The 22,475-nt window shown below is 41.8% G+C and overlaps 1 protein-coding gene across 1 annotated transcript in view; it reads left to right on the plus strand.

Annotated features, from left to right (window-relative positions):
* Window positions 1-9,873, plus strand: part of DCBLD2 (discoidin, CUB and LCCL domain containing 2) — a 57,486-nt gene extending 47,613 nt beyond the window's left edge. The window contains exons 12-15 of the mRNA XM_076349708.1: window positions 3,151-3,244; window positions 3,635-3,684; window positions 5,414-5,551; window positions 6,670-9,873. Of these exons, the coding sequence (XP_076205823.1) occupies window positions 3,151-3,244; window positions 3,635-3,684; window positions 5,414-5,551; window positions 6,670-7,115 (728 nt within the window). The 3' untranslated portion in view covers window positions 7,116-9,873. The remainder of the gene's footprint in view (window positions 1-3,150; window positions 3,245-3,634; window positions 3,685-5,413; window positions 5,552-6,669) is intronic.
* Window positions 9,874-22,475: the final 12,602 nt, after the last annotated feature.

A 22,475-nucleotide genomic window follows, 5' to 3' on the forward strand; every position in this document is an offset into this window, starting at 1 on the left:
ACTGTATAATAAACTACCAGAAAATGAGAAGCAATATGCCCTGTTCACTGATGGGTCCTGTCATCTTGTGGGAAAGCATTGGAGGTGGAAGGCTGCTGTATGGAGTCCCATGCGACAAGTCACAGAAACTGCTGCAGGAGAAGGTGAATCAAGTCAGTTTGCAGAGGTGAAAGCCATCCAGCTGGCTTTGGATATTGCTGACTGAGAAAAGTGGCCAGTGCTCTATCTCTATACTGACTCATGGATGGTGGCAAATGCCCTGTGGGGGTGGTTGCAGCAATGGAAGCAGAGCAACTGGCAGCGCAGAGGCAAACCTATCTGGGCTGCTGCACTGTGGCAAGATATTGCTGCCCAGGTAGAGAACCTGCTTGTAGAAGTCCGTCACGTAGATGCTCATGTACCCAAGAGTCGGGCTACTGAAGAACATCAAAACAACCAGCAGGTGGATCAGGCTGCTAAGATTGAAGTGGCCCAGGTGGATCTGGACTGGCAACATAAGGGTGAATTATTTATAGCTTGGTGGGCCCATGACACCTCAGGCCATCGAGGAAGAGATGCAACGTATAGATGGGCTCGTGATCGAGGGGTGGACTTGACCATGGACACCATTGCACAAGCTATCCATAAATGTGAAACATGCGCTGCGATGAAGGAAGCCAAGCGGTTAAAGCCTCTCTGGTATGGAGGACGATGGCTGAAATACAAATATGGGGAGGCCTGGCAGATCGATTATATCACACTCCCACAAACCTGCCAAGGCAAGTGCCATGTGCTCACCATGGTGGAGGCAACCACCGGATGGCTGGAAACACATCCCGTGCCCCATGCCACCGCCCGGAACACTGTCCTGGGCCTTGAAAAGCAAGTCTTGTGGTGACATGGCACCCCAGAATGAATTGAGTCAGCCAAGGGACTCATTTCCGAAACAACCTCATAGACACCAGGGCCAAGGAGCACGGCATTGAGTGGGTGTATCACATCCCCTGTCATACACCAGCCTCCGGGAAAATTGAACGATACAATGGACTGTTAAAGCCTACACTGAGAGCAACGGGTGCTGGGACGTTCAAACATTGGGACACACATTTAGCAAAGGCCACCTGGTTAGTCAACACGAGGGGATCTGCCAACCGAGCTGGCCCTGCCCAGTCAGAACTTTTACGTACTGTAGGAGGGGATAAAGTCCCTGTAGTGCACATAAAAAATATGCTGGGGAAGACAGTCTGGGTTATTCCTGCCTTGGGCAGAGGCAGACCCATCCGTGGGATTGCTTCTGCTCAACGACCTGGGCGCACTTGGTGGGTGATGTGGGAGGATGGGGAAGTCCGATGTGTACCTCAAGGGGATTTGATTTTGGGTGAGAATAGCCAATGATTTGAACTGTATTATGTTAATTGCTACATAATATTATATGCCATATCAATGGTATTACAATAAGAATTGCCCAGATTAATGAAGAATGAACTTTGATGAAACCGAGTGAAGTGCAGTGATGATGGAACCAGAACTGGCTTCAGCATGCAACAATGCAACACCACACACCATCTCTCCTGCCCTGAAGGACTGTTATGACAGATGGACCCCAAAGTCATGGACTAAATGAACTCAACGGACATTTTATAGGGATGGCCCATAGACTAAGGGAATGATATCTGTGTGTGTATATTAAAAAACAAGAAAAGTGGTGGTGATTAATGGAAATGTATTGGAACGTGTGGGACCTGGGCATGACGTAGATGGTGGGTACTGTCCTGGTTCTGGCTGGGATAGAGTTAATTTTCCTCCCAGTAGCTGGTACAGTGCTGTGTTTTGGATTTAGGGTGAGAACAAAGTTGATAACACACCGATGTTTTAGTTGTTGCTAAGCAGTGCTTGCACTAGTCAAGGACTTTTCAGCTTCCCATGCTCTGCCAGCGAGAAGCTGGGAGGGGGCACAGCCAGGACAGCTGACCCCAACTCACCAAAGGGATATTCCACACCATATGACGTCATGCTCGGTATATAACCTGGGGGGAGTTGGCCGGGGGGGGGGGCGACCACTGCTTGGGGACTGGCTGGGCATCCATCAGCAGGTGGTGAGCGGTTGCATCACTTTTTTTTCCTTTCCCTGTTTTTTTTTTTGTATGTGTGTTTTTCTCTCTCTCTCTTTTGTTGTTTTACTTTGCAATACAATTTATTATTATTATTCTATTATTATTATTATTATTCTATTATTTCAAGTATTAAACTGTTCTTAACCCACGAGTTTTCTTACTTTTGCTCTTCCGATTCTCTCCCCCCTCCCACTGCTGGTGGGGAGGGTGAGCGAGCGGCTGTGTGGTGCTCAGTTGCCGACTGGAGTCAACTGTGTACAGTTGCATACTGCATGCAGAAACAAAACCAGTCTTCCAAGTCTCATAGATACTAAGTTCCATCTTTCAAAACTTGTTCAAACTGAGCTCAGCTTTCAATTACTGAACAAATTTTGTCAGAAGGAGAAGTTGCAACTTGGACTTCCCTTCAGAATTAATCAGGTATAACTGCTTTGTTATTTAGTTTGATAATTTCTTTGGACAAAACACTTTTGAAATAGCTAATCTTTTACGGAGCAGTCGTGTTGGCATGAAATTCGAAAAACAGCATCTGGCTTCATCATTTTGTTTACCAAAGAAAATTGTCAGAAAAGGGAGCAAGATCACTGCAGACGTAGGCACTGGTGACGTGTCCTTTGGATGGCAGGGGACAGGATGGTCTCCTGTCACACGCAGACCCAGCGTAGGCTGATTGTGGTTAACTGTTAAGGTACTGTGGGATTTACTTCTTACAGGAGGTTCAAGCTTAAGTGGTTGCATATTCCTGGGTTCTTTTGATTTTCCTTGTTAATACTAAAATACATTGTTCTAACAGAAAAATCTTACTTATATTAAAACAAACCTGTTGATTTTGATGAAAAAACCTTGCAAAAATACCAGCTGTGCATACATGTAGAAGAGCTAGATGTTAACTGACATTTACACTGCGGGAGCATCCAGCAGGGTAGCTTAGCTGGGGGACCTGGTGTGATAGACGCTGTACGTGAAAACTGTGTGCTTTACCCAAGTAATTTTCAAATTAAAAACTGATTTATGAGAAGCTCTTCTGTCTGACACCACTTACTTTAATGGCTTTCAGATGTGGCATTGGCAGCAGTTCTGGTTCCAGTGCTGGTGATGGTCTTCACTACTCTGATTCTTATCTTAGTTTGTGCGTGGCATTGGAGAAACCGGTAAATGAATAGATTAATGAAAGTGCTTTAAATGAATGTTAGCCTGGCGTGTGGGAATGAAATAAATGCTGCATGTATCGCTACGGGAACTACGTGGTCCACACTCGTGGAAGGATTTTTTTTCAGAATTGTATTCTCTGTGAGAAAATGTTCACTTGAATAGCGAGGACAGTCAAAACAGCTTTTTGTAACTATTTTCATTAGAAGTGCTTTTACTGAAAACTGGTTTCTCCAGTAGCAGCAGACTGGTGATGGCAAGCCAGGTTACTGGTGCTTAGACATTAAATTTGAGGACCAGTTACAGCCAAGGTGATAGTTGCTGAGCAGTAATGAATGCATCTTCCGATAAGCAGACTAGCTAAAATACCCCCTTTTTCTTTTTTTTCACAGCAAGAAAAAAACCGAGGGCACTTACGATCTACCTTACTGGGATCGTGCAGGTAACAAAATGGTTTTATGAAATCCGTTACTTGGCATTTTTGGTTTGATGCGTATTTCAGATTGCAGTAACACAGACAGTTTCCACTAGCGGAAGCTTCTCTAATGCTAATTAACTGATGTAGGCACAGCGAACACTGAATTTCTTTTCTGGACAGACTTAACTGCTTCATTCTCTGAATTTTTTTCAGAAATAGAAAATGCCTTGTCTGCTGTTAGAGCTTACAGCTTCAGATTTTTTTTAGTAAACAAAGTATAGAACCTCTTACTTATACAACATGAGGGGAAAAATCGTTCATGAGGAACGTCTCTATACGTTTGATAATCATGTATTTGGTACTTTTTTTGTCCTGGAAAAAATCTTTCATCTTAGTGTATAAGGTCTGTCAAGTTTTGTCTGTCTTCGTTGCCCTAGTAAGCATGTAGGATTGTTTGCAGCCCCTTTTAGGCATATTTTCTATCCCACTGTCTTAACTTGGGATGTTAACTTGGGGTCAGACAACCCCGTTAACTTGGGGTCAGACAATTCCACAAAGCAGCACTTAGCAAGTGTCCTGAAAATGCTTGTGCTACAGCATAAACGGCTGCTGCAGCAGTTGGGTTTGTACTGTCTGTATGACCGTGCTTCACTTCTCTGTCCTCATGTCGAAAATTTCCACATCTGTGTGTTTGCTCACTGGCAGTTTTAAATATGCCTTATCCTTTAGACAAGGAAACTTTTAATGGCCTTATTTTTATTTATTACATGTCCGTTTCTGATAGGTCACAGCATTGTTGTCTTAGGATATTAGACTCAAAATATCCTGTATTTAAACGTCAATGATGGACGTGCCAGATTTTTTTCCTGTTTGCTTAAATTTAAATGTTCAGTGTGCAGGTCTGTTTTAAAAGGACATTTGGCGAAATGCAGTAACAAAATAATGGTGCTACGCTTCTCTGTGGAACCTCTCTCTGTCCCTTCCCACAGGCTACCTCAAATTTTGTTAAACGGTGTTCTGTGGTTTTGAATCTCCTGTTGTGTGGGCTTTACCTCCAGGATGGTCTCTTGCAGCTGGAATGAAATACGTTAATGGACAGCAAAACTAGAATGGCTCTGGCTACTGGGGGAAGGGTTGGGGAACCTAACAAAACCAACCCTCCCTACACCTTCTCTCAAGAAAACGTTTGTGACCGCAGTCACTCCTTGTCGTTTCCACCAAAGTTAAAATCCTCTTCATTCAGGTTTTTGCAAATACTCACTGATCAGCCTTTTTCGACAATGTGAGTTAGAAACATGACATTAACAGCCAGAAACCACATTAAATAGATGTACTCTTAAGTTATAACTGAGATGATTGTCTGAAATTTTGTGTAAACATTTGATTTATAAATTGGAATCATGGCTGACTTTTTAGTATTTTCCGTGTTGTATTTTATGCGTTTATTAATGTGGTGAGTGGCCCCAGCACTGCTGCTAACGGACATGCAGGGAGAGATTCCCTAGACTGCAGCAGTTCTGCAGGTGTTTGAAGGGGGAGCATTCAGGCAAGTTGATTGGGTGAGAGTAATGTTTTCACCTCCGAGTCTTCAGTCTGCCAGAAAATATTAAAATATCTTGTAACCTTAGGGTCATGCAAATACCTGCTACTACAAAGTATAAGTTGTGGTGTAAAAATATTCTAGTAGCTTAAAACACAGTACATATGCAGTCTTAGGTGGTTGGTTGTTGTTTTTTTTTAAATCCATTTGAAGGATGGTGGAAAGGAATGAAGCAGTTTCTCCCGACCAAATCAGCAGAACATGAAGAAACTCCCGTACGTTACAGCAGCAGTGAAATTAGTCACCTAAGACCAAGAGAAGTCCCAACAATGCTGCAAACAGAGTCTGCAGGTACATTTTACTGTTTTTGTGGGCTATGTAATACCTATATCTAAACCTATACCTATATGAAATGCCAAAAAATGTCAGGAATTTGGCTACTTTTAATTATTTCCTGTTTGTTTTGGGGAACAGAGGAGAAACGAATAGTTCTGTTGGTACGTGCATTTCTTAAAATGCAAGCTTTTTCAGATCTGTTCTCGGCCTGTTGTAAAAGTATGTATTGATTGACTAGATGTGCTGTGGATAGACACTTTCCCAAGTTAAGTTAATGCAGTAACTGAAAGTTTCTTTACTTGTACTTGTTCTTAAACCCCATAAAGGGTTGAAGGACGTTTTTAGCCATGTTTTCATGCACTGGAAATAATTTCACCCCATTACCTTTCTGCACAAATCTGCAATGTGGCACTTGGTTCCCTATGCTGACTGTATGGATTAAATCACTCTTTTGGTCTAGAAAAGGAGGAGTTACTGATAATGGCATATGCCCTTTACTTGGGGAACCCGTCATTAGAGGAAGATGACTGACTGTGCCTTTGGTTCTGTGCTTATCTGCTGATGGCAGAAATACACAGACGTGCAGGAATTACAGCTTCACAGCAGGCAGAATTACTTCACTCTTTTTTGGCTGCTTGTCTGTTTCTGCCCAGCTAGCCACCTTTCTCACCTCCAGCTTTTGTAACTCAGATTATCTGTTGAACTAAAACATCTCAGCTGACCACATGCAGGCTTCCCCCCTCAGAGGACAAACCCTCTGCCCCAAGGACCACTTTTTATCCAAAGCCAAGCAGGATAATTTCATTTAATTCTGATTTTGCAGGGAGGCATGCTTCAAAAAACTTTGTTTTGAGGCAGATTTACAGCATGGGAAATTGCAGCTCACAAGGGAAGAAGTATAAACCTGGGAAGTCAGGGTGTTGTAGCTATCCCAATGGCTTCAACTATTGGGTGGAAATGCTTTTTTTTTCCAAAGCAATTGGCGCTGGCAGACAGAGACGGACCACTGGTTTGATCTAGGATAAGAATTTCTGTGACACTATTGACAGGTTGGATTTAATGTGATGCCACTGCAAAAAAAAGATTTCCATTAAGTGTGTTTTTATTTTGTTTTGTTGGGGCTTGCGATACAGAGTATGCTCAGCCACTGGTAGGGGGAATTGTCGGCACGCTTCATCAGAGATCAACCTTTAAACCAGAGGAAGGGAAAGAAGCAAGTTACGCCGATTTGGACCCTTACAATTCACCTATACAAGAAGTTTACCATGCTTATGCTGAACCACTACCTATAACTGGACCAGAATATGCAACTCCAATAATCATGGACATGTCCAGCCATCCCAGCACGCCTCTTGGCGTTCCTTCCGTTTCCACTTTCAAAGCTGCTGCAGGGAATCAAGCTCCTCCACTGGTTGGAACTTACAATAAACTCTTATCTAGGACAGACAGCACATCATCAGCACAGGCGCTGTACGATACACCAAAGGGGCAACCGGGGCCAGGTGCCGCAGACGAATTGGTGTACCAGGTACCACAGAGCGTGGCCCATTCCACTGGGAGTAAGGATGAACTAAGTTAGCTCACGAGTAAGGTAGAATGATGGCTTGTTTCTAAAAGCCAGTTCCATAAAGCCGACGGTTTCATTTTTTAATCGCATTGTTTTGGTATTGTTAGTCTTAAATAATACGATGTTAAACCAAAAGATGTGGTATTTGGAGGTCTGAGAAACCAGTAATTCTGCCTTTCCTTAAGCTGTATATATAATTACAGCTTGTTTCCTGCAAAACCGTGGACTTTTTTATTACTACTGTACAATTGTCTGTCAGACATGAGAGAAGAACTCTTCAAGATTAGCTTCAGCAATTCATAGATGTGAATGATAAGTTGGGAGAAACAGTGTAAAGTATGAAAGCCAGTAATTTCTTGCTAATGGTACTATTTCGGGGGGGGGACCCCCAAAACCCAAAGCTCCTAACTTTCTAAGATCTATATGTAAGCACTATAGGCTTCTAAAAATCATTTTACCCTCTTAAAATGGCTGCACAACATTGGACTTTAAAAACTACTATCAATCAGGACTGATGGCAAAAATCCTATTAACTTCATGGCATAAAATAGCTTTGATTCTAAATTACGTTATTTTAGCTTTTATTCACAGTATTGGGAATCATCAGCTGTGTGTTCCTCAGAAGTTTCCCACCATTTTTGTTAGCCTTCCAAAACTAGAATCTGCTGTCTGCCTCATCTCCTTAAGCTGCTCAGTCTCGTTCCTTCCTAGGGATCCAGGAGGCACAGACTAAGTCATACAAGCAAACTACGTGGCAACTGCTTTTACATTTTTCCCTACTAAGTGAAGGCTACTCTGAATAGCGTCTGCCTCGAATTCAGACTTCCCTGATGGTCAATGTGCAAGAAGCATCCAGGTGTTCGAGGTGCCTGCATTCAGAAAGGTTCGCCCTGTCCCCCTGCCCTGCCCACCCCTCTCCCCCAGAGTATCTGTTGTTGTGTGTTAAGATGTGAGCTTATACAAAGAAAGATATGTATATACTTTTGTGAGTGCTTAAGGAAGCACACAAATATTCTAAAGGTGCACAGTTTGTGTTATACACGCATTTAGCACATACGGTACGTTTTAGCACAACTGAAAAACTTTGGCCTTAGGGCTTTTCTTGTGATTGTTCTTATTAGAAGTACAAAAGATTTCAAAACCTTTGCAAGAGAACCAGTACTGTTCCAAAGAGCGTCCATTTCAGAAGCATTTAATTGAATTTGTATCCTTTGAATGTTCCAGTGTTCTCTGCTATGAAAACATTGCAGTCAGTCTTCTATTTGAGATAACACAGACTAGGTTTAGCTAGGTAATCACAAAATGAAAACAATTTGGATGTCGTATTTGCCATTTTTTATCTTGTTAGAAACAAAGCACAGCTTTTTAACCTAAGTAGTAGAAAAAACCCATAATAAAAATGCTTTATTTTTATTGTAACAGCACTGTTGGGAGGATGCTGAATTAATTTATACATGTGAAACCGCCTACCTACACATTAGTCAGTTTTTTTATGGACTTCAGTAGTCACTGTTTGTTTCTGTGATGTAACTCAAGTCAGCCTTGTTTATTGCCCAGGGTCCTTAAACTAGGTGGAGAACATGCAAATCGAAACTAAAATACCGTTCAAGAGGGCTGCCACCATGCCTTTATACCAGTACGGTATCCTAACTAACTTATCACTTGAAAATTTATTTGCACAGGGGCTATATATAAACTCGGTAGTCCAGAATGACTTGTGGCCTGTTCAACATCTAGAATATGTTATTACATACTCTGTGCTACCTTAAAGCCCAATTCATTCTAATTCATTGAGAGTGATAATTATTTTCTAGAATTGGGTGTCTAAGCCTAAATGTGAATGTAAGTAAGGGTGGTATACAGGACCCATTCATGAAAAAGAAATTCCTGCCTATAGTTGTATTTTTGATGTCATGCAACTTTTTCTGCTTGATAAAGCTCATCTGCAATCTTTGTAGTTTTGCTTAAACAGGTAAGTGTTCTTACCCATCAGCAGCAACTACGACTTTAAAATTATCGGAGCTGATTTAATTTGAAAGGGGTGGGAGGTTATTTGTTTGCACCAAGATGTGACATTTATTCCAGCCAAGTTAAGAAACCTCTGCATTCTCAAACTGTACCAGTTTAGGCTGAGAAAAATTAATCTACCATAAAAATAAATGGATGTGTTCAAGTCAGTAAAATTAACACTTGGATTTAATTTTTACTGTAGGTGAAGATGGTGTACGATTTAATTAAACAGTTTCTCTACAGTGGGTTAGTTTTTAAGCAACTGTAATGCAGTTTCACTTTCTGAGCAGCATGAGCTGTTGACCAGAATGGTTCCTTTCAAGAACTTAAGTCCCTTTTCTGAAAGAAATTGGTCCCAAGCTTTGCTCCTTGCTTACAACTCTGAACATATTATCTGCTAGGGCTAAGAAGATAAGTTTGAATGTATAACAGTTGGGTTTAGAATGTATGGTACAAACTGTTAAACATTGATTCCCAAATGTAAGTTGCGTGACACACTTAAGATTAGCATTCTCCTGTGTACAATACAAGCAGAGGTACATTTAATGGGTCTCGTCTACATGTGAAGACATACGGATATAAAATGTATTTCAGTCTTTTGTTTGGCTTGAGTATTCTCCCAGAATGTATGTTCTTACCTCAGCATGTATTGTAGTTGCTCGGTATTTGTATATGTTGCTAGAACTTAGACTGTATAAATAGTGAGGGGTTTTTATATGTATGTTAAAAAGTATTTTAAATAAATTGTACATACGTATTACTCAGTATGTTTGTATTTAACACCTACTTTATATCTAATTCATTTGTAGTTTGGAAATGCAAGGGTTATTTATCAGTTACCATACTACCACGGGGGTTATGCCCTGTCTCCAAGAGTGACATGATACCGTTTCCTGGCGGTAGGTGTATGTAGCAACCACCCACAGTGGAGGGGTTGGTCCCTGCCCCACCTCACCAAGCCTTAGAAGTCATAAACTGACACTTACCAGAGCAATCCTCGTGGCTGGAACAAGTGGTATTTACAGGAGGGAGCTTCCCTGGAGTTACCTGCTGGCAGAATGCCGGCTCTGGAGTCCTGTGTGATGAGGGGCTAAGGCACAGCACAGGCAGCTGCCCTGTGTTGGTGTCATGAGAAAGTCAGACTCTGGTCCAGTATAACCCATTGCTTAGATGCAGAGACAATCCCCCCCGCCAGTCAGCACACCACCTCTAATAGTGGTAGAGAGGGGCTGCTGGTTCATTCTTAAACTAGACCATGGCTATTTTCCAACTACTGAGAAAAAGCTGCTTTTGCTTTCAAAGCTTTCCCCTTCTTTATCTTAATTCTAGCACTGCAGTTCCTAAAATAAGAAGTCATAACTACTCTTCTTTTGCAAGTAGAAGTTTAAAATTTATCCTAAACGGCTTAGTCCTGTGGTTGTCAAACTGAAACATCCTTGTAACATTACAAGCAGACTTGTCTTCAGAAAATGAATGCCAGCACGCCTGCAAGCATCCCTGCTGTAGTTGACCGCTGTTCTTGAGGGACTGGTCTCAAGTAGGACAGCCATCTGCGTAGGGCAGAACACCTGCCATTTCTTTATCTGTGTCTGCATCTTGTTACACATTCTGCATGAAACGCAGCTTACCTGGAATACTGCTACTTCAGCTTGGGCTGCCTCAGCTTCCTGTGTAAGGTTTTCCACATCTTGGATGATGGAGGGGAGGAAAAGAAAACTTGAAGCAAAAACGTATCTAGATTTCTGAAAACGTTTCAGGAGCCAAAAACACCCTACTTTTGCACACCTTAGCATGCATAAAAGTCTCCTGACATACTATCTTTTTATTACTCTCCCACAAATGCTGTAGAGCAATAGCAAAAGACCATGAGAAGTGCTTAAGTGACAAGGCCAAGTATTCTGTTCCTTCATCCATAAGAATAAGTGTTCAACATTTGTACTGTTTTATATGGATGAAAACAGATCGCACTTATGCTTGCAGTAAAGTCTCTTCTCCTCCTGTACTGGGAGTGCGCAGGTGTGTCTCTGCAAGCTGGAAGAAACTCCTGTCACACTACTAGACACTTCAGATGTCTCAGCATTAAAACCTCAAAGAAATGCACATACTTCAAATGGGTGATGCTGACCTGTGAGGAGACTGCCACTAACGAACTGTTGCTGTATGTGCTATTCCAGTGAAAGTCAGCTTGGAAGTTGTCTGTTCAACCTTTTCTTCAGGTAAGTCTTAAAACAATTATTGGTAATGTAATCAAATATACCGTGGTTCAACTTCAAGAGATGCACAACTATCACACTTATGAAACCACATGATCAGTAACCAAATTCTGATCTAAAAAAGGCACATAAAACTTGAAACTGGTGTCAGCTTTCAGCACACCCAAAAGTTTATACCAGCAGCTGTCTCCGCTACCTTGCTGTCCTGGTTTCGGCAGGGACAGAGTTAATTTTCTTCCTAGTAGCTGGTACAGGGCTGTGTTTTGGATTTAGGATGAGAACAATGTTGATAACACAACGATGTTTTAGTTGTTGCTAGGTAGTGCTTACACTAGTCAAGGACTCTTCAGCTTCCCATGCTCTACCGACTGAGAAGGCTGGAGGTGCACAAGAAGCCGGGAGGGGGCACAGCCAAGACAGCTGACCCAAACTGGCCAAAGGGATATTCCATACCGTGTGACGTCATGCTCAGTATATAAAGCTGGGGGAAGAAGAAGGAAGGGGGGGATGTTTGGAGTGATGGCGTTTGTCTTCCCAAGTAACCGTTAGGCGTGATGGAGCCCTGCTTTCCTGGAGATGGCTGAACACCTGCCTGCCGATGGGAAGGAGTGAATGAATTCCTTGTTTTGCTTTGCTTGCATGCGCAGCTTTTGCTTTACCTATTAAACTGTCTTTATCTCAACCCACGAGTTTTCTCACTTTTACTCTTCCGATTCTCTCCCCCATCCCACTGCGGGGGAGTGAGCAAGTGGCTGTGTGGGGCTTAGTTGCCGGCTGAGGTTAAACCACGACACTTACAAAAGGAAAAGCAACACTATTTTTTTTGCATGTGTAATGACAGTACTGCACGTGAAATTGGAACAAAGAACCCTACCTACATTCACATTGGCTGAAGCCGAAAACAGCTTTTAAGTGTACTTCTGTCTGCATGCTGAACTTACCTAGGGTGACTACACAAACAACTCTATGGACAAATTACAGTAGAATCACAGTCTACCTAAAACCAAAGTTAAATAATGTTGTGATTCTTTTAGCTCTTTTACCTTTGTACGTGGCTTTAAGCAAGACAGAGTGCAAAACAGTCAGGATGCAATTGAAGGGGAAAGTGGAAGTCTACAGGTCAGGTTTCACACTAACACAGTGCCACGATACATTATAATAGTCCATAAATAATTTTTAAGTCTTAACATTTTCTAAGTGGCTGCAGTTCACTTGCCTTGCTCCTGAACGTGCTGCAGCTTCACAAGATTTTAGCTCTCCAAAACCAGCTTTTGGAGGCAATGGGCTGAGTGCCAGAATCCGTTCTGCTCAGGAAGGCTCCTTCATATTGGCCTAGTCTAGTACACGAGTCTGTCTGGCACAAGGGCAAAAAGAGTTGAATTTTATCAGTAAAAAAGAATCCATGCCTTATGTCTCAAACATCTGATACACATCTAAAACAGCGGATACAAATGCATGGATGATTGATTGATTAAAATATTCCTTCAGAAATCCCAGAAACAGGTCTATTCAAGCCATTCTGTAGGTTTACTTTATAACCTCTCAAAAGTAGATTCAAAGATATGTTCTGTACTGCTGTACCTTCAGTAATTGTGTGAAGATTTTTTTTCTGCATCAAAAAAACAAAGGCAGCCTTGTTACTGACAAAAATGTTTTAATTGTAACTTTAACTACCTCTGAAGTAGGCCACACCACTAATATATTTAACTGCTATAATTATTATTAGGAGAAATTACCAAAAAGTAGGATTTGGTAATGAAGTTAGGCTAAAGCTGTTGTAAACAAAAATGGTGAGACTTTGTTTTAGTGTCTCACCAAGAAAGCTGTATGTCCGGCAGCATGACTGCCTACTACTACTGTGGCTTATTGGCCCTTACACAGTTAGTAGTGACCCGCTTTCTGTGCCTGGAAACTGCCAGAATCCTGCTGCAGCGTCTCCAGGCACAGGGAACACGAGGGCCGAGGGGGACTGCGCCTCGCTGCCCGGTCACCTTCCAGCACCAGAACAGCCACTCGGCACCGCCACACTCTGACTCAGGGAATCACGGAAGAGGTTTCCTCTGCTTCCACAAAAAGCCTCAGCCGTATTCAAAACCACCACCCATAAACAGTTGAAGTTCTTTCACTGATAATTACTTCACATTAAGGAAAAAGCAACTTTCAGCATTCATCTTATACTGCCTCTCACACACTGGGAATTACTTTCTTACTGTTTCTGCAAGTTCTTGCATTTTTTTCTGTTGCACCAGCAGAAGCGCCATTGCCTGCTGTACAGAATATTAGTACAGGTATTAGTTCCCCTTTAGAGGAAGGAATGCACACATTATTTTTATCTAAAGGGATGAGTTATGCCAACTTTCTTACTACCACGATGCCTAGCACTTGCACAGGAGAGGAAAAATAATTTGCTAAAATACATCCCCATCTGAGAAGAGCTCAGCTTGCTGCACTGTATTATTACTACTCTAAAGGAAGTGAAATCATAGAATATTTCAAGTTGGAAGGGACCCACAAGGATCATCGAGTCCAACTCACCCTGCCATCACTTTAAAAAAAAAAAAAAAAAAGCTTGAAGACAATGCTCTTTCAAGTTTGGCTGAAATTGGCCCATGGCTTTTGGCAAAGGAGAGGGCACAGCAGATAGACCACGCAGAAAGCCTCAATTCCTTCAAGAAAAGGATTTGAAAAAGCTCCATAATTCGTCAGTCAGAATTTCCTTTGGTGCAAGCAGAGCAAAGAAGTGCAGCTTCTGTCAAGGCTTCTTACGAACCTGCTCAGGAAAGGAAAGCAGGTGGAGGCAGACAGAGGAAAAAAGTGCAGTGGAAGGTATTTCTGTCACAACACATATGCCATGTCTGTATTAATAGTTTTGAAAAGCTGGTCGCACTCCCTGACCTGTCAATGACTGCAAAATTTTGCAGTCCTGTTTTTAGTGGAGGTTTAGAGTATCAACTTAGATGGAATAGTTTAAAAGGTAAACCTTGTTTCAACAGTTAAACGACATCCTTAGCTGCCAAAGTAATGAAAAGCTCTCTCTTTTGCATTTCATGAACTAAAGAGGCAAGAAAAAGAGCTTTTCATAGCAATTATTAGGAACAAATGAGGAATGGCTACAAAGAAAACAGAGCAGAGGGAATTTTAAATGATAAGGACCTTTAACACAGTAGTTTTTGTATTTAAGATCAAAAGGCAGACAAGTTTCACACATACCTCTAAGAGGCAATAAAGAAAGCAATTAAGAGCTCGATGCAAATAAATAAACCAAAAAGGGCAATGATACTTTATACTCTTTCATACTTCAAAGGGAGAGAAAACAGAACCTTACTTTTAACAGCCATCTCTGCTCTACCATAGTAAACTCAATTTAAAGGAAAGATGAAAATTGGACAAACCACTGGAAAACTCAATACAAGTAAGAGGCTTTAAAACCGGTGTGGACTGTCATACAAAATACACTATAAAGAAACTGACCAGGAAAAAATAAGAACAAAGGTCTTTCACAATTATCTACATTTCAAATTCTACCATTCAAGCTAATACAGGGTGTTGTAAAGATGACAGACTCTGTGGAGAGGAGCAGACAGGCACCACCACAGCACATGAGTGGCAGAGACGCATCCTACAGGCTTAGAGAGTGCAAAACCCAGGCAGCACTGAAACCAAGCCTAAAAGCAAACTGAAGCCTGAACCATGCTGACACAAAGCGGACACCTACACCACAGGAACACATGGGATTTATGATGTCTTTATTTGTTTTGCCTTAACTTTGATTCTCTCCCTTTTTAAATTGCCCCAGTTTTTTGAATTGAAAAGCCCTTCTGTTCTTTAGGGAGCTGACTGTAAGTAAAGGTTCAGGGAAATCCATCTCAAAGCCCCACCCCACAGAGGATCCCCACACAAAGCTGCATAATTTGCATGGGAACAGAAACAGGAATATGCAATTTACATTCACTGCAGTCTAGCAGATAACGGTACCTTAAACAGGAGTGCATAAAGACATGAAAATAGTACTTGTCTTGAACTGGTACTGGTCAATCTCACAACACAGCAGTGAAAACTTCTGATTCACAGGAATCTTGCTGAGATTCAAGATTTGTTTTTAGCTCCTGCTGTGAACACGAAGTAGTTCTTTATATTGGAGACAACAGCATTGTAAAACACACAAAAAATGTAAATTCATTTGTGTATGTAAAACAGCTATGATAGAGTATGTTCAGGATTCATTCAGGATTGCATTTGCAGAACAAAAATAAGAACAGTCTTCAGACACTGAGATAAAATACTGCCAACAAGCCTCTACTTTTTTCTTCAGGTTTTATGATGACAATTTTGGAACAAGAAACAAAATGGGGAAAAAAATGAAATCCCAAAGGAAGTCCCTAAGCCATCTATATTTAAAAGGGAACTTACTCCAATGCCTCCTTCTGCCCAAGACCACCGATCCATTGGTAGCAAAAATTTGCATTTTTCAGCAAAGCTCAAATAAATGTTTCATAACTTTAAGAGATTTCCCAGCCCCAGATTCATGCAACAAGGGAGCATTGCACTGGTCCAAAAACTCATTAATGTAAAAAGGTAGCCAGAACACGGTTCATAGTTCTCAGCCCACGTAACAGCATTTTAGCTACAATCCTGGAAAGTCATCTTCCTTCAGACAAGTGGGCAAAAAGACCTTATGTTACTATCCTCAAAGAATTACTCAGCATCCTGTCTTAAGTCATATCTGGCACAATACACACCATATACATAAGCATGCACGGCGTACTTACAATATACAGTGTCCGATCCTACTATATAAATCTCACTATATTAAATTATTCAAGACGCAAAATTATTTCATAGATTCAAACACTAATAATAGTACTTTAATCACTAGGGAAGAGCAGCTTTCCAAAGACCGACACACTCTTCAGGAATAACACATGAAAAAAGCAAGCCCCTCTCCAGCCCTCCCTGCACTTGCATCCATAAAGTTTCTAAGGCTTCAAATAAGCAGCACTTCTGATGAGAGCATTCTCTTTCCCAGCAGGAGCTTGATCCCCAAGATAATGTTAGGTCCCAATTTTGCAACTAGGTTCATGTAGGACAGCTTCCATATTGGTTTCGGTGGGGCAACGTCCAGCACACCACTGGAACAATTAGGTCTCAGAATCTGCCCAGGCAATGTATGGCAGGGACTGAACACACAGCAGGCTCCAAGGAAGCTCTGTTGTAACTTCCAAAAGGGATGGTTTTTTTTGTGCGTGCGCTTGCTAAGTCCTGGTTGGTTTTTGCTCTTTACAGTGTCTTGTTTTTTATATCACACCTCCTCCTTTTATACCTACCTAACATCAATCCTTCCATTACTAGCCTAGATGGCCAGCAGCCTAGCTTATTATTTTACATTCCTGAAGGTATTTATAAGCACGTACTACATAGCTGTAATAAACTACGGGGCACTTGGTTAACACCAAACACTTAAACCTCTCCTCCAGCGGCATGGACTTCCAGAATTTTCAGAGTTGTCTTCCAGCCCAGCTTTTTGGTAATCACAGCAAACCACAATACATTATTATTTTGACAGTTAATTTAATTCCCCAAAATTAAATGGGATCAAAATCCAGTACTTTGATGTAAAGGAAAAAACCCCAACATCTTAACAAAATTCCAGTTCCTAACAGCAGATTCCAACCAATGATGTTTCAATTATGTTTTCACAGCAAAATAATGTATGCTTCTATGCATATTTTATAGCATTTTTTCAACACAGTAGAGGGAGATGAAACCATATACACAAAGAACTGGTCTCCTACATCAAGCAAACAAAAATTGCTGATTATTAAACCAAACTTCTCTCATAAAACTAGACCTCCACTGGCAGTATTCCCACTCCAAACAGTGGCAGATACTAAATTTGTCAATATTAAGAGACTGAAACAATTATTCCTTATTCCAAAAGTTTTAATGTTTTCTGCATCTGTATCAGATTTTAAACTCATACAGTAATGAAACAAACAGCCACATAATATCCAGTACTAATAAAGCTGCCTGCAAAAATGAGTTCCCACTGAGTGGACTTCAAAGACCGCTCAAAATACAACTATATTACTATTTTCAAAACTTGTGCATATTTTCAAATTTGGCTTTTTATAAGGCATGTGTATGACTTAGCATTAAATAATTCCAAGAATATTTTTTCCGTAAGTCATTATACCGGCCCTCTAATAAATTAGAAAAAGATATCCTTCCTTAATGTCAGATGCCATTACCTTTTTGTTTTCTGTAATGCCAGCAGAATTTGGACACCAAGAGACTCTAATGTATATTGGTATAGCTAATCTTTTGTTAGTATAGCTAATCTTTTTCCTCAACGTATATCTGTGCATTTGAGACACTTATTTTTCTCTCAGTCTCCACCACCAATTACTTCTCTGATTTATCAGTCTGCAGGATAGGTGCTTAACAGTTCGAATGACTAGGTCCAACTATAGACCAGTTGAATCCTCCTTCATAAATGACAGTTTAAAAACTCTCTAGTGATGAATTACTTTGTTGCTACAAACAGAGAGGGGTATGAGGAAGCTGTTTTCCTGTGGGAACAACACTACTATAATTCAGGGATTTTTTTTTTTTTTAAGGAAAAATTAACTAGCAATGAAATGTCAGACTTCTGCAGGATCTTGGATGCAGGATGTCTCAGAGCCAGCAGACTGACACATAAGAGTTCTGAGAAGCTGTTTATACAATGTTACACTATTTCAACGAGGTTTTTTCCCTTAAATTTTGTATTCTACGTTTTATTTGACAAATCCACTATTTTCAAGTCCTGCAGTTCAAACACAAATATTTTCAGATGATCTTAATTCACGTAGCTAAAAAAATGCTTACCCGGCATTCCTTTTTGCATGTCTTCAGACTTCACTTGAGTATAACCTGAGATGGTTTGCATGTCTTCTAAGCATGAAGCTTCATATAGAACCAAACAGAAATTTAACATTAAAAAAACCCCAATAACAAGTCGATTTTCTTTAACTGATCATTTATCTATAAACACATGCACGAAGAATGTATTTACAATACTTGTTTATATAGTTATATGTAGTTCTATTTCAAGATAGTGTTACAAAGTTTTGCAAAATAAAGACAAGCCCTTATTCTCACGTAACTTGGAGAAAAACAGCATGTGAAACCACATTTTTTCTGTACGAACCAAATATATTAAAATACCAGTCATAATCAGGTTTTCTCCAGTACACTTGCAAGCCAGTTTTGCAATGAACTTAAGTTTATTTCTTCATAGCATTGACAACTCCATGGAAAGAAAACAAGTGGATTCTATTACCAGCTACTTTGAGGTTGATTAGCAAAGTAAGACCTTGATTGTATAATCTAAACATGTAATGGTAAATACTTATAAAAAAACCCTACCGAGTCAAGTAAAATTGCCTGAATTCTGAATGTGAGTTATCTCAGCTCTAAACAAGAAAAAGAAGATTTTGGTTTCATATTGAGTGAGTGAGGTATTATTCAGCTCAGAACATCATTATTTATACAAAAAAGCATTTTATTCTTATATTAAGTATTATTACAAGACATTACTGCACATCTTTTTATTAACATCGATATTTTCAGTTGAATAATACAGTTGAAAACTGTATTCAAAGGGCCTTAAAAATAAGTGAACCACAGACTTCCTAGTTTTTCTACTAGATAAGGAAAGCGCAAATGCCTGGCAAATGCCAGGATCAATCCAGCATTTTCCTCTCAGGCACTTTATTGATCAGTGAGGATCACACGTGGTATGTGTGAACTGAGTTGGAGGGAAGCGTATGGTTTTTTAGGCTTACAAAACAAAACAATTTCCCTGATTCTGTTCTAGTAAAGAATAAATTGTGCCCAAATGCGCCTCTTTCATATAAAGGCATCTGGAACAGCTAAAATGGATGCAGACATATTGATTTAGTGATGTAAATCTCAACTTAGAAGATACCAGATTAGACACGGTGCATTGGTTGGGATGCAGCTGTCACATCGTATCATCTTGTATTTGCCTTGGTTTTACTCCTGGACTCGTTTTTACTTTCCTAGCTCATGGCTGGCATTGGAAGCTGGTACTAAGCTAGATGGACTCAGTCGCGGTTGTTCTTACGTTATAATGTTGCCTAGTGCTACTCGTGATTTGGGTGTCCCTGAGCTTGCTTTCACAGTGGCTGTTCATACACAGAGGGTCCAAAAAAGCTGCTGTCTGACCATACTAAAAAACGCACAAAGAAGTAAAAGAGAAAGAAACTGTACCCCGTTCACATAGACACAGTGCTGAAGCAGGTTTGATCCAACACTGGGATCTCTTCTAAGGCTACTATGAGTATCACAGATTCCCGTGTGGGAAACTCGCGAGCCCTGGTACACAAGCACAAAGCATTTGGCACATAACAAGTGCTCCACTGCAGGTTCAGGCGAGACCCAGACCAGCGTCCGCTCACAGCTGCCAGCTGTGCTGGCAAAGGTAACATGGAGAGAGCACCAGCTCCAAAGAGCGCTTTCCGGATCCAGCGTGATGAGGCTGCGCTTTCACAAAAATAGGTCCCCGGGAAAGCCCACAGGGAGCACGTTAAGTCCCTCGGGCCCAGCAGCTGCAAGCACCCAGCCTGCCTCGGCTCTGCTGCAACCACAGCTCACCCCCTGACCTGGTGCCGGCGGCTCGGCGGCAGTGTCCTCCCGCCTCAGGCCAGGCCGAAGAGCAGGGCCCGGCAGGGCAGGGCTCCCCGGCGGGCTGGGGACGCCCGCGCAGCCACACGCCGGCCGTTACCACCCCACGCGGGGACCGCGCGCTGCGGTGGCCGCGCGCTCAACCGCCCGCCCCGGCCTGCTTGAGGTACGTTACTCGCGAGCCGTTGCCGCGAGCGGTAAGTCCCAGCTCCTCGGGGCCCCATTGGCTGTAACAAGCAACTCTCCTCCCGCCCGCTGCTCACCGATTGGCTCAGGCCCCCGCCGATCAGCGCGAGAACCCGACCCCTGGCGACGGCGTCGGGCCAGGCGGCCCACCTGGCCCTCGCAGCTGGGCGGGCAAGAAATCGCTAATTAACCAAAATGAAGATACGCTGGCCACACCGGCGCGAAGGAGGAGGGTGGCACACGATCCTACTGCCAGAAACATGCACGGGATGTGCCAGATAAACTCGAAGCAGATAATCTGCAACTCGCCTCTGAAAGGTGGCATCTCCAGGACACCCTGTTCCCAGCATGTGGTCACGGTCAGCTGTACCTCAGGGGAACAAATGCCGCTTGCTGACAGCTCCTGAATTTCTCAAGTCTTTCATCTAACAAAACTTACCTTGCAGGGAGGGGCTAAGGAGATCCCAGTTTCTTCCCCACTATTAATGTCTGTCCCATTAAGAAGGTGTGAGTTTTGGACAAGGGCAGCATCCACCAACCACCTTTTCCCCGTTCAAGAGCTAGCATCTTTACTCTCAGCACAGTGAAGTCTGAAGAACAAGTATGCTAAAGACTCCAGTACAAAAGACTTGCCTTTTCCATCAGCTTCCAAGGAAATCATGCTCTGCCTGCCTGTATCCCCCCAAAAATAACTTTTGAGTAATGTTTGTCTGAGGAAAACCTGCCAACATGTCGATCATGTCACAGCTGTTACAAGTTTTGTGAAATCAGAAGTGAACAAGAGACAGTGCAGACAACGTTACAAATACACAGCTCAGGCTACCTCTATATAAGCCTCCTTGCTTAAGAACTACTGGTCCACCTCTTACAAAGGAAGTAAAGCCCAGGATGCAAAACGGGGACAACTCAACTTTGGTACATTCCTGAAACTTTAAAATTATACCCACCCTGTAGGAAGGGAACACTTCTTCCCCAGAACTCAGCATTATTGAACTGAAGTCATTATAGGAAATACTCTCTCAACAGCTGAGAACACTTAAAATTACACTTGACATATTCATACTTCATTTCTTTCTATGACACAATCACTATCACCTGTTAGGTAGATATGAGAATTCTTGGCACAACAGGTAAGTTTCACAGCAAATCCCAAATTAAAAAACTTAGCCTATTTACGTATGCTGTATGTCTTGGTTTAACCTCAGTCGGCAACTGAGCACCACACAGCCGCTCGCTCACTCCCCCGCCCCGGTGGGATGGGGGAGAGAATCAGAAGAGTAAAAGTGAGAAAACTTGTGGGTTGAGATAAAAACAGTTTAATAATTTAATAATAATAATAATAATATACAAAGCAAGTGATGCACAATGCAATTGCTCACCACCCACCGACCGATGCCCAGCCAGTCCCTGAGCAGCGGCCCCCCCCGGCCAGCTTTCCCCAGTTTATGTACTGAGCATGACGTCACATGGTATGGAATGTCCCTGTGGCCAGTTTGGGTCAGCTGTCCTGGCTGTGCCCCCTCCAGGCTTCTTGTGCACCTCCAGCCTTCTCAGTCAGTAGAGCATGGGAAGCTGAAAAGTCCTTGACTAGTGTCAGCACTGCTTAGCAACAACTAAAACATGGGTGTGTTATCAACATTGTTCTCATCCTAAATCCAAAACACAGCACTGTACCAGCTACTAGGAAGAAAATTAACTCTATCCCAACCGAAACCAGGACACTGTGTGAGACATTCCATTTCAATCAAAACCCCCAAAAAGCCAAAAATTATGAAAATGCCAACAGGCTTGTGCTCTGTCTTCTAATTTTCTTACCTCCCTTTGAAAAGCAACTCTTGACCTTCTCAGTTAAGACTTGGCTTTCCACTGGTTGCCTGAGGTGAAGTTATGAACTCAGAAATCTGAATGATAAATTTTTCAAACTACAGCCTAAAACCCATTGGCACAATCACAGTTCATACAACTGTTAAGCAATTCTTGTATTTAATTCATTTTATCAGTAACAAAAATATGCAGAGATAAAATCTTACCCATAGCTTTACTTCCTAGCTCATCAACTTTGTTTGGGATCAGTGCCTTTTTTTATGATTAACTGCAAAGCCAGAAATGACAGTGCATGAAGAAAGCTTGTCCAAAGACTTTCTGTGATTTTTGCTGGATCTCACATGAGACCTGGCAACAGCGAGCTTAAAACATGGAAATTTGACTAGAAGCACTGGATTTTTTTTCTTTACCGAACTCGGCAAATAAAACCTGTCCTTTGTTTCGCTCAGTC

The sequence above is a fragment of the Aptenodytes patagonicus genome, chromosome 1, assembly GCF_965638725.1.
Source record: "Aptenodytes patagonicus chromosome 1, bAptPat1.pri.cur, whole genome shotgun sequence".
NCBI classification, from domain to species: Eukaryota; Metazoa; Chordata; class Aves; order Sphenisciformes; family Spheniscidae; genus Aptenodytes; species Aptenodytes patagonicus.